The 14,224-nt window shown below is 47.2% G+C and overlaps 1 protein-coding gene across 7 annotated transcripts in view; it reads left to right on the top strand.

Moving 5' to 3' along the window:
- The window catches only part of LOC110494619 (ras association domain-containing protein 5), a 55,580-nt gene that overhangs the window by 12,295 nt on the left and 29,061 nt on the right, over positions 1 to 14,224 (top strand). The window contains exon 1 of one of the 7 annotated variants that reach the window (XM_090206215.1): positions 6,729 to 7,618. The exons of 4 other annotated variants lie outside the window; for them this stretch is intronic. In XM_090206215.1, the coding sequence (XP_090062341.1) occupies positions 7,339 to 7,618 (280 nt within the window). In that variant the 5' untranslated portion in view covers positions 6,729 to 7,338. Of the gene's footprint in view, positions 1 to 6,728; positions 7,619 to 14,224 lie in introns of those variants that run through there. 2 more of the 7 variants (XM_090206213.1, XM_090206214.1) reach the window with 2 other exon arrangements.

Below are 14,224 nucleotides of genomic sequence, written 5' to 3'. Positions count from 1 at the left end.
GGCCAGGTCGCAGTTGTAAATGAGAACTTGTTCTCAACTAGCCTACCTGGTTAAATAAAGGTGAAATAAAAACCACTAGGCTACCATAGCAGAGAAAATAGGAGATCAACCCTCCTCCTCTTGCACTGAGCCTGTTTATTTTGTCTGGTTGTGATGTCACTGTTGCCTTAGGCCTAACGAAGCTCTCTTCATTGGTAGCTAGTATACTGGTAGTTTATGGAGATGCCCTCCCTAAAGTATAACCTGTCCCCTCCCTTAGCCCACATATACCCTGTGCCCTCCCTGTATCCTAAACCCTATGCCCTCCCTAAAGTATAACCTGTCCCCTCCCTTAGCCCACATGTGCCCTCCCTGTATCCTAAACCCTATGCCATCCCCCATCCCTACACAGTGCTGGCCTTGTCTTCAGCAGCAGCCATAGCAGTCTGACTGTGTGTTACTCTCAGAGCTCCTTTTGACTCCAGCAGAGGAAGCAGAGGGTGTTAATGGCTCTTAGCTTCCTGTACACACATACCACTGCTACACATGTTTAATAAACCACCAGCCTAGCATATCTACAAATGTCTAACATGACCCCTTCTGACCATGCTAGTCTTGTCTGAGCACAGAGTTCAACATTGGGCCAGGCAGGCAGAAATGTTCAACGTTTGTGCAGGGATGTCAGTCATGGAGAGACATTAGAAACTTTACAACTCAATGTCATGATGCTGCCTCCGAGCTTTCTATTCACCCCTTCATGAGGACTTTATGGCATGGTTAGGGTTATGGCTAGGGTTAGGGTAGAGCCAGGGTGTGGACATGGAGCTAGGGTTAGGGTAGAGACAGGGTGTGGACATGGAGCTAGGGTTAGGGTAGAGACAGGGTGTGCACATGGAGCTAGGGTTAGGGTAGAGACAGGGTGTGGACATGGAGCTAGGGTTAGGGTAGAGACAGGGTGTGGACATGGAGCTAGGGTTAGGGTAGAGACAGGGTGTGCACATGGAGCTAGGGTTAGGGTAGAGACAGGGTGTGCACATGGAGCTAGGGTTAGGGTAGAGACAGGGTGTGGACATGGAGCTAGGGTTAGGGTAGAGACAGGGTGTGCACATGGAGCTAGGGTTAGGGTAGAGACAGGGTGTGCACATGGAGCTAGGGTTAGGGTAGAGCCAGGGTGTGCACATGGAGCTAGGGTTAGGGTAGAGCCAGGGTGTGCACATGGAGCTAGGGTTAGGGTAGAGACAGGGTGTGGACATGGAGCTAGGGTTAGGGTAGAGACAGGGTGTGCACATGGAGCTAGGGTTCGGGTAGAGACAGGGTGTGCACATGGAGCTAGGGTTAGGGTAGAGCCAGGGTGTGCACATGGAGCTAGGGTTAGGGTAGAGCCAGGGTGTGGACATGGAGCTAGGGTTAGGGTAGAGCCAGGGTGTGCACATGGACCTAGGGTTAGGGTAGAGCCAGGTTGTGGACATGGAGTTAGGGTTGGGTAGAGCCAGGGTGTGGACATGGAGCTAGGGTTAGGGTAGAGCCAGGGTGTGCACATGGAGCTAGGGTTAGGGTAGAGCCAGAGTGTGGACATGGAGCTAGGGTTAGGGTAGAGCCAAGGTGTGGACATGGAGCTAGGGTTAGGGTAGAGCCAAGGTGTGGACATGGAGCTAGGGTTGGGTAGAGCCAGGGTGTGGACATGGAGCCAGGGTTAGGGTAGAGCCAAGGTGTGGACATGGAGCTAGGGTTAGAGTAGAGCCAGGGTGTGGACATGGAGCTAGGGTTAGGGTAGAGCCAGGGTGTGGACATGGAGCTAGGGTTAGGATAGAGCCAGGGTGTGCACATGGACCTAGGGTTAGGGTAGAGCCAGGGTGTGGACATGGAGCTAGGGTTAGGGTAGAGCCAGGGTGTGCACATGGAGCTAGGGTTAGGGTAGAGCCAGGGTGTGCACATGGAGCTAGGGTTAGGGTAGAGACAGGGTGTGGACATGGAGCTAGGGTTAGGGTAGAGACAGGGTGTGCACATGGAGCTAGGGTTAGGGTAGAGACAGGGTGTGCACATGGAGCTTGGGTTAGGGTAGAGCCAGGGTGTGCACATGGAGCTAGGGTTAGGGTAGAGCCAGGGTGTGGACATGGAGCTAGGGTTAGGGTAGAGCCAGGGTGTGCACATGGACCTAGGGTTAGGGTAGAGCCAGGGTGTGGACATGGAGCTAGGGTTAGGGTAGAGACAGGGTGTGCACATGGAGCTAGGGTTCGGGTAGAGACAGGGTGTGCACATGGAGCTAGGGTTAGGGTAGAGCCAGGGTGTGCACATGGAGCTAGGGTTAGGGTAGAGCCAGGGTGTGGACATGGAGCTAGGGTTAGGGTAGAGCCAGGGTGTGCACATGGACCTAGGGTTAGGGTAGAGCCAGGTTGTGGACATGGAGTTAGGGTTGGGTAGAGCCAGGGTGTGGACATGGAGCTAGGGTTAGGGTAGAGCCAGGGTGTGCACATGGAGCTAGGGTTAGGGTAGAGCCAGAGTGTGGACATGGAGCTAGGGTTAGGGTAGAGCCAAGGTGTGGACATGGAGCTAGGGTTAGGGTAGAGCCAAGGTGTGGACATGGAGCTAGGGTTGGGTAGAGCCAGGGTGTGGACATGGAGCCAGGGTTAGGGTAGAGCCAAGGTGTGGACATGGAGCTAGGGTTAGAGTAGAGCCAGGGTGTGGACATGGAGCTAGGGTTAGGGTAGAGCCAGGGTGTGGACATGGAGCTAGGGTTAGGATAGAGCCAGGGTGTGCACATGGACCTAGGGTTAGGGTAGAGCCAGGGTGTGGACATGGAGCTAGGGTTAGGGTAGAGCCAGGGTGTGCACATGGAGCTAGGGTTAGGGTAGAGCCAGGGTGTGCACATGGAGCTAGGGTTAGGGTAGAGACAGGGTGTGGACATGGAGCTAGGGTTAGGGTAGAGACAGGGTGTGCACATGGAGCTAGGGTTAGGGTAGAGACAGGGTGTGCACATGGAGCTTGGGTTAGGGTAGAGCCAGGGTGTGCACATGGAGCTAGGGTTAGGGTAGAGCCAGGGTGTGGACATGGAGCTAGGGTTAGGGTAGAGCCAGGGTGTGCACATGGACCTAGGGTTAGGGTAGAGCCAGGGTGTGCACATGGAGCTAGGGTTAGGGTAGAGCCAGGGTGTGCACATGGAGCTAGGGTTAGGGTAGAGCCAGGGTGTGCACATGGAGCTAGGGTTAGGGTAGAGCCAGGGTGTGCACATGGAGCTAGGGTTAGGGTAGAGCCAGGGTGTGCACATGGAGCTAGGGTTAGGGTAGAGCCAGGGTGTGCACATGGAGCTAGGGTTAGGGTAGAGCCAGGGTGTGCACATGGAGCTAGGGTTAGGGTAGAGCCAGGGTGTGGACATGGAGCTAGGGTTAGGGTAGAGCCAGGGTGTGCACATGGACCTAGGGTTAGGGTAGAGCCAGGGTGTGCACATGGAGCTAGGGTTAGGGTAGAGCCAGGGTGTGCACATGGAGCTAGGGTTAGGGTAGAGCCAGGGTGTGCACATGGAGCTAGGGTTAGGGTAGAGCCAGGGTGTGCACATGGAGCTAGGGTTAGGGTAGAGCCAGGGTGTGCACATGGAGCTAGGGTTAGGGTAGAGCCAGGGTGTGCACATGGAGCTAGGGTTAGGTTAGAGCCAGGGTGTGGACATGGAGCTAGGGTTAGGGTAGAGCCAGGGTGTGGACATGGAGCTAGGGTTAGGGTAGAGCCAGGGTGTGCACATGGAGCTAGGGTTAGGGTAGAGCCAGGGTGTGGACATGGAGTTAGGGTAGAGCCAGGGTGTGGACATGGAGCTAGGGTTAGGGTAGAGCCAGGGTGTGGACATGGAGCTAGGGTTAGGGTAGAGCCAGGTTGTGGACATGGAGTTAGGGTTGGGTAGAGCCAGGGTGTGGACATGGAGCTAGGGTTGGGTAGAGCCAGGGTGTGGACATGGAGCTAGGGTTAGGGTAGAGCCAGGGTGTGGACATGGAGCTAGGGTTAGGGTAGAGCCAGGGTGTGGACATGGAGCTAGGGTTAGGGTAGAGCCAGGGTGTGCACATGGAGCTAGGGTTAGGGTAGAGCCAGAGTGTGGACATGGAGCTAGGGTTAGGGTAGAGCCAAGGTGTGGACATGGAGCTAGGATTAGGGTAGAGCCAGGATGTGGACATGGAGCTAGGGTTAGGGTAGAGCCAGGGTGTGCACATGGAGCTAGGGTTAGGGTAGAGCCAGGGTGTGGACATGGAGCTAGGGTTAGGGTAGAGCCAGGGTGTGGACATGGAGCTAGGGTTGGGTAGAGCCAGAGTGTGGACATGGAGCTAGGGTTAGGGTAGAGCCAAGGTGTGGACATGGAGCTAGGGTTAGGGTAGAGCCAAGGTGTGGACATGGAGCTAGGGTTGGGTAGAGCCAGGGTGTGGACATGGAGCCAGGGTTAGGGTAGAGCCAAGGTGTGGACATGGAGCTAGGGTTAGAGTAGAGCCAGGGTGTGGACATGGAGCTAGGGTTAGGGTAGAGCCAGGGTGTGGACATGGAGCTAGGGTTAGGATAGAGCCAGGGTGTGCACATGGACCTAGGGTTAGGGTAGAGCCAGGGTGTGGACATGGAGCTAGGGTTAGGGTAGAGCCAGGGTGTGCACATGGAGCTAGGGTTAGGGTAGAGCCAGGGTGTGGACATGGAGCTAGGGTTAGGGTAGAGCCAGGGTGTGGACATGGAGCTAGGGTTGGGTAGAGCCAGGGTGTGGACATGGAGCTAGGGTTAGGGTAGAGCCAAGGTGTGGACATGGAGCTAGGGTTGGGTAGAGCCAGAGTGTGGACATGGAGCTAGGGTTAGGGTAGAGCCAAGGTGTGGACATGGAGCTAGGGTTAGGGTAGAGCCAAGGTGTGGACATGGAGCTAGGGTTGGGTAGAGCCAGGGTGTGGACATGGAGCTAGGGTTAGGGTAGAGCCAAGGTGTGGACATGGAGCTAGGGTTAGAGTAGAGCCAGGGTGTGCACATGGAGCTAGGGTTAGGGTAGAGCCAGGGTGTGGACATGGAGCTAGGGTTAGGGTAGAGCCAGGGTGTGCACATGGTGCTAGGGTTAGGGTAGAGCCAAGGTGTGGACATGGAGCTAGGGTTAGGGTAGAGCCAGGGTGTGGACATGGAGCTAGGGTTAGGGTAGAGCCAGGGTGTGGACATGGAGCTAGGGTTAGGATAGAGCCAGGGTGTGCACATGGACCTAGGGTTAGGGTAGAGCCAGGGTGTGGACATGGAGCTAGGGTTAGGGTAGAGCCAGGGTGTGCACATGGAGCTAGGGTTAGGGTAGAGCCAGGGTGTGGACATGGAGCTAGGGTTAGGGTAGAGCCAGGGTGTGCACATGGAGCTAGGATTAGGGTAGAGCCAGGGTGTGCACATGGAGCTAGGGTTAGGGTAGAGCCAGGGTGTGGACATGGAGCTAGGGTTAGGGTAGAGCCAGGGTGTGCACATGGAGCTAGGGTTAGGGTAGAGCCAGGGTGTGGACATGAAGCTAGGGTTAGGTTTAAATGTAAAAAAAAATAAGAATAAGGAAATATGGTTTAAGATTTCAAATATTAGTTGAACTGTTATGGCTGCCATGGGATGAATACCAACGAGTGATGTTGTCTTCACATAAGAGACTATCTCCTATATCTGTGTGTGTGTGTGAGAGAGAGAGAGAGAGAGAGCTGATGCAGTTCTCCTGTATGTGTGACAGATCTGTGGGGAGTTTTACTCAGGTTATATTTAGGGTGCACTTGGCAGGCCCTGGGACTGCTCTAAGGTGGCTTATGGAGACGGCAGTGTGTGTGTGTAACTGCCTCGTCTTAATGGGTGTTAGAGAAAGGAGGAGTGGGCACACAACAGGTGCTACACACACACACAAAGAAGAAGACAGTAGTGTAAAACAGAATGTATTACGTGGCATGGAGAGATGGTGCTATTGATGATATAACTGGTGTCATAATCATATCATCTATATTACTCATGCTGTTGCAGATGAGTAGGTAATATATGTATATTTAGGTGTGTGTGTGTGATTTGATGAAGGCTGGTACATCCTGTGCCTCCAAACTCATCAAGCTCAGAAGTAGGGCAGGAAAAGTCCCAGCAGCCCTCTCAATGTCTTCTCCAGGGCATATTAATAGCCGATGGAGTGTGTATCATATATACCAAGATATGCACATACACACAGACACACCCACATACAGACAGACACACACACACACATACAGACACACATACACACAGACACACACACATACAGACAGACACACACACACACATACAGACACACACACATACAGACACACACACATACAGACACACTCACACAGACTCACACATACAGACACACACACATACAGACACACACACACACATACAGACACACGATTGGAGGAGAACGAAGGAGAGAGGGCGCGATTGGAAGAGGGCAAGGAAGAGAGAGAGAGAGAGAGAGAGAGAGATGGAGCAATTGGAGGAGAGCGAGAGAGAGAGAGAGATGGCGCAATTGGAGGAGAGCGAGGGAGAGACGGAAGGAAAGGAGGCAGTGGAAGTTGAGACAACATGTGGGAGACAGTATCCAACACTGCAGTGCTCTGCTCTAGCATGTTTACTGTGTTATTGGCGTGTGACCACGAAGATGTCCAGTGACCCTGGAGATGGACAAATATTTTGATAGACGAGGAGGACTAGAGAGGGGAAGCCAGTGATAGAGAGAGAGAGCGAGCAATGATGAGTTTGAGTGTTGGGGCTCTGTCTCTTTAAGCTGTCTGCTGCTGCAGAGTGTGTGGGTGCTGCAGCAGAGGCACAGAGAGCTGAGAGATAGAGAGAAAGAACAAGAGAACACGGAGTCCATCATCTACAAAACAAGTGAATGAGAGAGAGCGATGCCAGCAGTAGGGTGAGGATAGGTTGAGGGTAGTGGTATGTGTGAGGAAACTTCACAGAGGATGAGGGAGAGAAGGAGGGAGGGGAGAGAGGCAAGCTGAGGTGTGAGGACTGTCAGGGCTAGAGGTGTGTGTGTGTGTGTGTGTGCACTGACTATCGGAAGGGTAAGGGAAGAAGAGGAGGCGGTGTGTCTGAGTGTGTGCTCAAAGAGCGAGGTGTGTGTGAGGTCTGTGTGTGTACGGGGTGGCAAAGCGAGAGGTGGACGGGGTGCTGGTTCGGAGCGTGGCACAGCTGGGTGAGTGGTGGCGCTGGGATGGCGGGCACTGGGGAGGCTGGCGAGCAGGCAGCCCTCGGACCGACAGGGAGTCCCTCAGCCGCAGGCAGGAGAGGGGCAGAGGGCATTCGCCGGAGGGAGCTGGCGGCCTGGGGTACAGGACGGTGCCAGCGAGGTGGTGCCACGCTCCCAGCAGGACACCGGTAGCACCGTTGATGGTGGGGTGGGGGGTAGAGGAGGGGGAGAGAGGTGAGGGTGTAAACCAGTTAAGAGTTTCTCAATCCTTGTCTCTGCATCTGACGGCTGAGGTGGGGGGTGAGGGAGAGGGTGACTTGGGGGGTGAGGATGGCGATATGGGCAGTGCGTGTTTTGGTCAGGTGTCCAGGCGTTTGGGAAGGCTGTTACGGCGCCTGCCTAAGTCTCGTTCCTGGAGTGACGGACTACGGATGCTCCGCAGAACCAGTTCCCACGGATCACTCATCACCTCTTCCTCAGGTATGGAGAGGGGGAGAGAGAGGGATGGAGGAGAAGGGAGATGGGAGGAAAGGATAGAGAGAGGAAGAAAGAAAGAGAAGGTGGAGGGTTGAGAGGAGTGTCAGAGAGTAAGATGGCAGGATATGGTAGATAGAGAACAGATAGCAGAAGATAAAAAGAAAGAGAGGAATGAGAGGAAGATAAAGATAGAGGTGCTGGGTAGGAGTATTGTTACATTATGTAAAGAAAAGGACATCTCTACAATGACCCTTTTAACTACTGTATACTGTAACTCAGAATCTATCTCTCTGTCTACCCTTTTAACTACTGTATACTGTAACTCAGAATCTATCTCTCTGTCTACCCTTTTAACTACTGTATACTGTAACTCAGAATCTATCTCTCTGTCTACCCTTTTAACTACTGTATACTGTAACTCAGAATCTATCTCTCTGTCTACCCTTTTAACTACTGTATACTGTAACTCAGAATCTATCTCTCTGTCTACCCTTTTAACTACTGTATACTGTAACTCAGAATCTATCTCTCTGTCTACCCTTTTAACTACTGTATACTGTAACTCAGAATCTATCTCTCTGTCTACCCTTTTAACTACTGTATACTGTAACTCAGAATCTATCTCTCTGTCTACCCTTTTAACTACTGTATACTGTAACTCAGAATCTATCTCTCTGTCTACCCTTTTAACTACTGTATACTGTAACTCAGAATCTATCTCTCTGTCTACCCTTTTAACTACTGTATACTGTAACTCAGAATCTATCTCTCTGTCTACCCTTTTAACTACTGTATACTGTAACTCAGAATCTATCTCTCTGTCTACCCTTTTAACTACTGTATACTGTAACTCAGAATCTATCTCTCTGTCTACCCTTTTAACTACTGTATACTGTAACTCAGAATCTATCTCTCTGTCTACCCTTTTAACTACTGTATACTGTAACTCAGAATCTATCTCTCTGTCTACCCTTTTAACTACTGTATACTGTAACTCAGAATCTATCTCTCTGTCTACCCTTTTAACTACTGTATACTGTAACTCAGAATCTATCTCTCTGTCTACCCTTTTAACTACTGTATACTGTAACTCAGAATCTATCTCTCTGTCTACCCTTTTAACTACTGTATACTGTAACTCAGAATCTATCTCTCTGTCTACCCTTTTAACTACTGTATACTGTAACTCAGAATCTATCTCTCTGTCTACCCTTTTAACTACTGTATACTGTAACTCAGAATCTATCTCTCTGTCTACCCTTTTAACTACTGTATACTGTAACTCAGAATCTATCTCTCTGTCTACCCTTTTAACTACTGTATACTGTAACTCAGAATCTATCTCTCTGTCTACCCTTTTAACTACTGTATACTGTAACTCAGAATATATCTCTCTGTCTACCCTTTTAACTACTGTATACTGTAACTCAGAATCTATCTCTCTGTCTACCCTTTTAACTACTGTATACTGTAACTCAGAATCTATCTCTCTGTCTACCCTTTTAACTACTGTATACTGTAACTCAGAATCTATCTCTCTGTCTACCCTTTTAACTACTGTATACTGTAACTCAGAATCTATCTCTCTGTCTACCCTTTTAACTACTGTATACTGTAACTCAGAATCTATCTCTCTGTCTACCCTTTTAACTACTGTATACTGTAACTCAGAATCTATCTCTCTGTCTACCCTTTTAACTACTGTATACTGTAACTCAGAATCTATCTCTCTGTCTACCCTTTTAACTACTGTATACTGTAACTCAGAATCTATCTCTCTGTCTACCCTTTTAACTACTGTATACTGTAACTCAGAATCTATCTCTCTGTCTACCCTTTTAACTACTGTATACTGTAACTCAGAATCTATCTCTCTGTCTACCCTTTTAACTACTGTATACTGTAACTCAGAATCTATCTCTCTGTCTACCCTTTTAACTACTGTATACTGTAACTCAGAATCTATCTCTCTGTCTACCCTTTTAACTACTGTATACTGTAACTCAGAATCTATCTCTCTGTCTACCCTTTTAACTACTGTATACTGTAACTCAGAATCTATCTCTCTGTCTACCCTTTTAACTACTGTATACTGTAACTCAGAATCTATCTCTCTGTCTACCCTTTTAACTACTGTATACTGTAACTCAGAATCTATCTCTCTGTCTACCCTTTTAACTACTGTATACTGTAACTCAGAATCTATCTCTCTGTCTACCCTTTTAACTACTGTATACTGTAACTCAGAATCTATCTCTCTGTCTACCCTTTTAACTACTGTATACTGTAACTCAGAATCTATCTCTCTGTCTACCCTTTTAACTACTGTATACTGTAACTCAGAATCTATCTCTGTCTACCCTTTTAACTACTGTATACTGTAACTCAGAATCTATCTCTCTGTCTACCCTTTTAACTACTGTATACTGTAACTCAGAATCTATCTCTCTGTCTACCCTTTTAACTACTGTATACTGTAACTCAGAATCTATCTCTCTGTCTACCCTTTTAACTACTGTATACTGTAACTCAGAATCTATCTCTCTGTCTACCCTTTTAACTACTGTATACTGTAACTCAGAATCTATCTCTCTGTCTACCCTTTTAACTACTGTATACTGTAACTCAGAATCTATCTCTCTGTCTACCCTTTTAACTACTGTATACTGTAACTCAGAATCTATCTCTCTGTCTACCCTTTTAACTACTGTATACTGTAACTCAGAATCTATCTCTCTGTCTACCCTTTTAACTACTGTATACTGTAACTCAGATTCTATCTCTCTGTCTACCCTTTTAACTACTGTATACTGTAACTCAGAATCTATCTCTCTGTCTACCCTTTTAACTACTGTATACTGTAACTCAGAATCTATCTCTCTGTCTACCCTTTTAACTACTGTATACTGTAACTCAGAATCTATCTCTCTGTCTACCCTTTTAACTACTGTATACTGTAACTCAGAATCTATCTCTCTGTCTACCCTTTTAACTACTGTATACTGTAACTCAGAATCTATCTCTCTGTCTACCCTTTTAACTACTGTATACTGTAACTCAGAATCTATCTCTCTGTCTACCCTTTTAACTACTGTATACTGTAACTCAGAATCTATCTCTCTGTCTACCCTTTTAACTACTGTATACTGTAACTCAGAATCTATCTCTCTGTCTACCCTTTTAACTACTGTATACTGTAACTCAGAATCTATCTCTCTGTCTACCCTTTTAACTACTGTATACTGTAACTCAGAATCTATCTCTCTGTCTACCCTTTTAACTACTGTATACTGTAACTCAGAATCTATCTCTCTGTCTACCCTTTTAACTACTGTATACTGTAACTCAGAATCTATCTCTCTGTCTACCCTTTTAACTACTGTATACTGTAACTCAGAATCTATCTCTCTGTCTACCCTTTTAACTACTGTATACTGTAACTCAGAATCTATCTCTCTGTCTACCCTTTTAACTACTGTATACTGTAACTCAGAATCTATCTCTCTGTCTACCCTTTTAACTACTGTATACTGTAACTCAGAATCTATCTCTCTGTCTACCCTTTTAACTACTGTATACTGTAACTCAGAATCTATCTCTCTGTCTACCCTTTTAACTACTGTATACTGTAACTCAGAATCTATCTCTCTGTCTACCCTTTTAACTACTGTATACTGTAACTCAGAATCTATCTCTCTGTCTACCCTTTTAACTACTGTATACTGTAACTCAGAATCTATCTCTCTGTCTACCCTTTTAACTACTGTATACTGTAACTCAGAATCTATCTCTCTGTCTACCCTTTTAACTACTGTATACTGTAACTCAGAATCTATCTCTCTGTCTACCCTTTTAACTACTGTATACTGTAACTCAGAATCTATCTCTCTGTCTACCCTTTTAACTACTGTATACTGTAACTCAGAATCTATCTCTCTGTCTTTTCCCCAGCTCCCCCATATTTCTCCCGATAGATGACTCTGAACATCTAAATCATCCGATGATAAATGTGTTCTTATAAACCTTATTTGTAATCTGAGGGGACGATCCTATAAAACCAGATTCTAGATGTCTGCCTGTGGTCTGTACTGGGAATATGATATTAGAACTGACTGTTTAGGGGCCTGGAATGGAGTGTAGGCTGGATCCTAGCGTTTCTGTTCGCAGAGTGGGAAAGACTGACGCAGTTGTGTCCAGGGATAAGTACTGAGTGGCTATAGAGCGTAGTACAAGGAGAACATGCTGTCTGCACCTTGGTAGAACAAAGACGAGGCTCCAGAGACAGATGTATAGATTAACATAGTGAAATAAGAAATTGGACGGAAGTGTTAGCCTGTGTGCGTACATGCATCTGTGAGTGTGTGTACCATTTAAGTCAATGGTGTGTGCATTGTGTGTGTGTCTTATTCGAGAGCTGTCTGTGAAGGGCTGATAAGGTCCTGACCAAACATCAATCAGCTTATCAAAGGAACCAGAACATGTCACTACACCTGTATGATGTCACAGCCCTCCTTCCACCAATCAGCAGTGGACCAGCTAATCCCTCTAGAGCAGGGATGGGCAACTTTGATGGGGGTGTGGGTCACAAAATATCTGAACACATCGTGGAGGGGCTGCAGTGGCTCACGGGTCTGTGTACACACATCCACACCCACACATCCACACCCACACATGCAGTCAACTGTGCAGTTAATCCGTTTGTGCAGTTAAACTACTTAACTCTCTTAACTACAATAAAACACAGTAAATATATATATATATATATATATATATATATATATATATATATATATATATATATATATATATATATATATATATATATATATATATATATATATATATATATATATACATGTATATACATACAGTACCAGTCAAAAGTTTGGACACACCTACTCAATGAAGGGTTTTTCTTTATTTTGACTATTTTCTACATTGTAGAATAATAGTGAAGACATCACAACTATGAAATAACACATATGGAATCATGTAGTAACCAGAAAAGTGTTAAACAAATCAAAATATATTTTCTATTTGAGATTCTTCAAAGTAGCCTCCCTTTGCCTTGATGACAGCTCTGCACACTCTTGGCACCGTTTTGGTTCAGTTTATGGGTTAGGGTTTGTTGGCTTTGGCTGGTGTAGGCTGGGTCAGTGGTCCATCCCTCCTCTAGAGAGTCATATCTATCAGGGCTAGTGGAGCAGTTGAAATATTTAATATATGGCCATGTTCTGTTATAATCTCCACCCGGCACAGCCAGACGAGGACTGGCCACCCGTCATAGCCTGGTTCCTCTCTAGGTTTCTTCCTAGGTTCCTGCCTTTCTAGGGAGTTTTTCCTAGCCACCGTGCTTCTACATCTGCATTGCTTGCTGTTTGGGGTTTTAGGCTGGGTTTCTGTATAGCACTTTGTGACATCGGGCTTTAAAACGGGCTTTATAAATACATTTGATTGATATAACCTCACTTTAGGCCTTGAGCATAAAGAGCTTATTTAGATGAAATCGGTTCCTTTTCTTCATCATGTTAGATCATTGTATCAAAACATTTAATTAGCCTATCTAAAATGACTCTTTCCTACTGGCTGACTTCTCCTCTAGCCGTAATTGTCATGATTGTGTATACTACGGCTTCTGTGATGAACTAACTGACCAAGATGGCGGATGGAATCCCATCCTCTTCCAGCCCCAAAGTCCCCGCTGTCCACCACTCTGCCTTACCAATAGAAATATGTTGATGTTCTGTTTCTGTTGTCTCTAGTGTCCTCCTGTCGAGGACCAGGAGTTTTATTATTTCAGGAAAATCTTATGACCTCCTATCTTTGAGTGTGTTAGTGTGTTTCTCTCCTTGGATTGCTACTTCCTCTACCCGGCCACGCTGGTTATATTTGGTGTGTGTGTGTGTGGGTGGCACAGGCCTGACAGAGCGGCTGTGTGCGCGCGCCGTGTCATACCATGAATCCCATCTGAAATAGGTTGTAGAGAGGCGTGTGATTATCACCTTCAGAAATGCGCCCTAGCAAAATCACCTCTCATCAGTTCTTTCAGACCTCTCACTGCCTCTCTCTTTCATTGGCTAGCTCTAGTTCACTCAGAATCTCCCCACTCTGTGTGATTGACTAGCTTAGTGTTCAGGGTGTCATTCTGCTGTGTGTGGTGTCAGCTGTAGATATACACACAGATGTGTGTGACTATGTGATATATGTGTGTGTGTTCTGTTAGATAATGTCCAGGCCTTCTCTCCTCTGTTTCCTGGGAGACAGGGACAGTTCTGTGTTTTGATTTGGCCTTGTCTCTTCTGTTGCCTAGGAGACAGGGTAAGTTCTCTGTTTTGTTTTGGCCTAGTCCCTTCTGTTTTCTGGGAAACAGGGACAGTTCTGTATTTTTGTTTGGCCATGTCTCTTCTGTTGCCTAGGAGACAGGTACAGTTCTCAGTTTTGGTTCAGCCTTGTCTCTTCTGTTGCCTGAGAGACAGGGACAGTTCTGTGTTTTGCTCCAGCCTTGTCTCTTCTGTTGCCTGAGAGACAGGGACAGTTCTGTGTTTTGGTTCAGCCTTGTCTCTTCTGTTGCCTGAGAGACAGGGACAGTTCTGTGTTTTGGTTCAGCCT

This window comes from Oncorhynchus mykiss, chromosome 17 (assembly GCF_057628025.1).
Source record: "Oncorhynchus mykiss isolate SJ-2025 chromosome 17, ASM5762802v1, whole genome shotgun sequence".
In the NCBI taxonomy this organism is placed as follows: Eukaryota; Metazoa; Chordata; class Actinopteri; order Salmoniformes; family Salmonidae; genus Oncorhynchus; species Oncorhynchus mykiss.
Note: the sequence above shows the minus strand (reverse complement) of the source record. Positions and strands in the feature narration are given on the sequence as shown.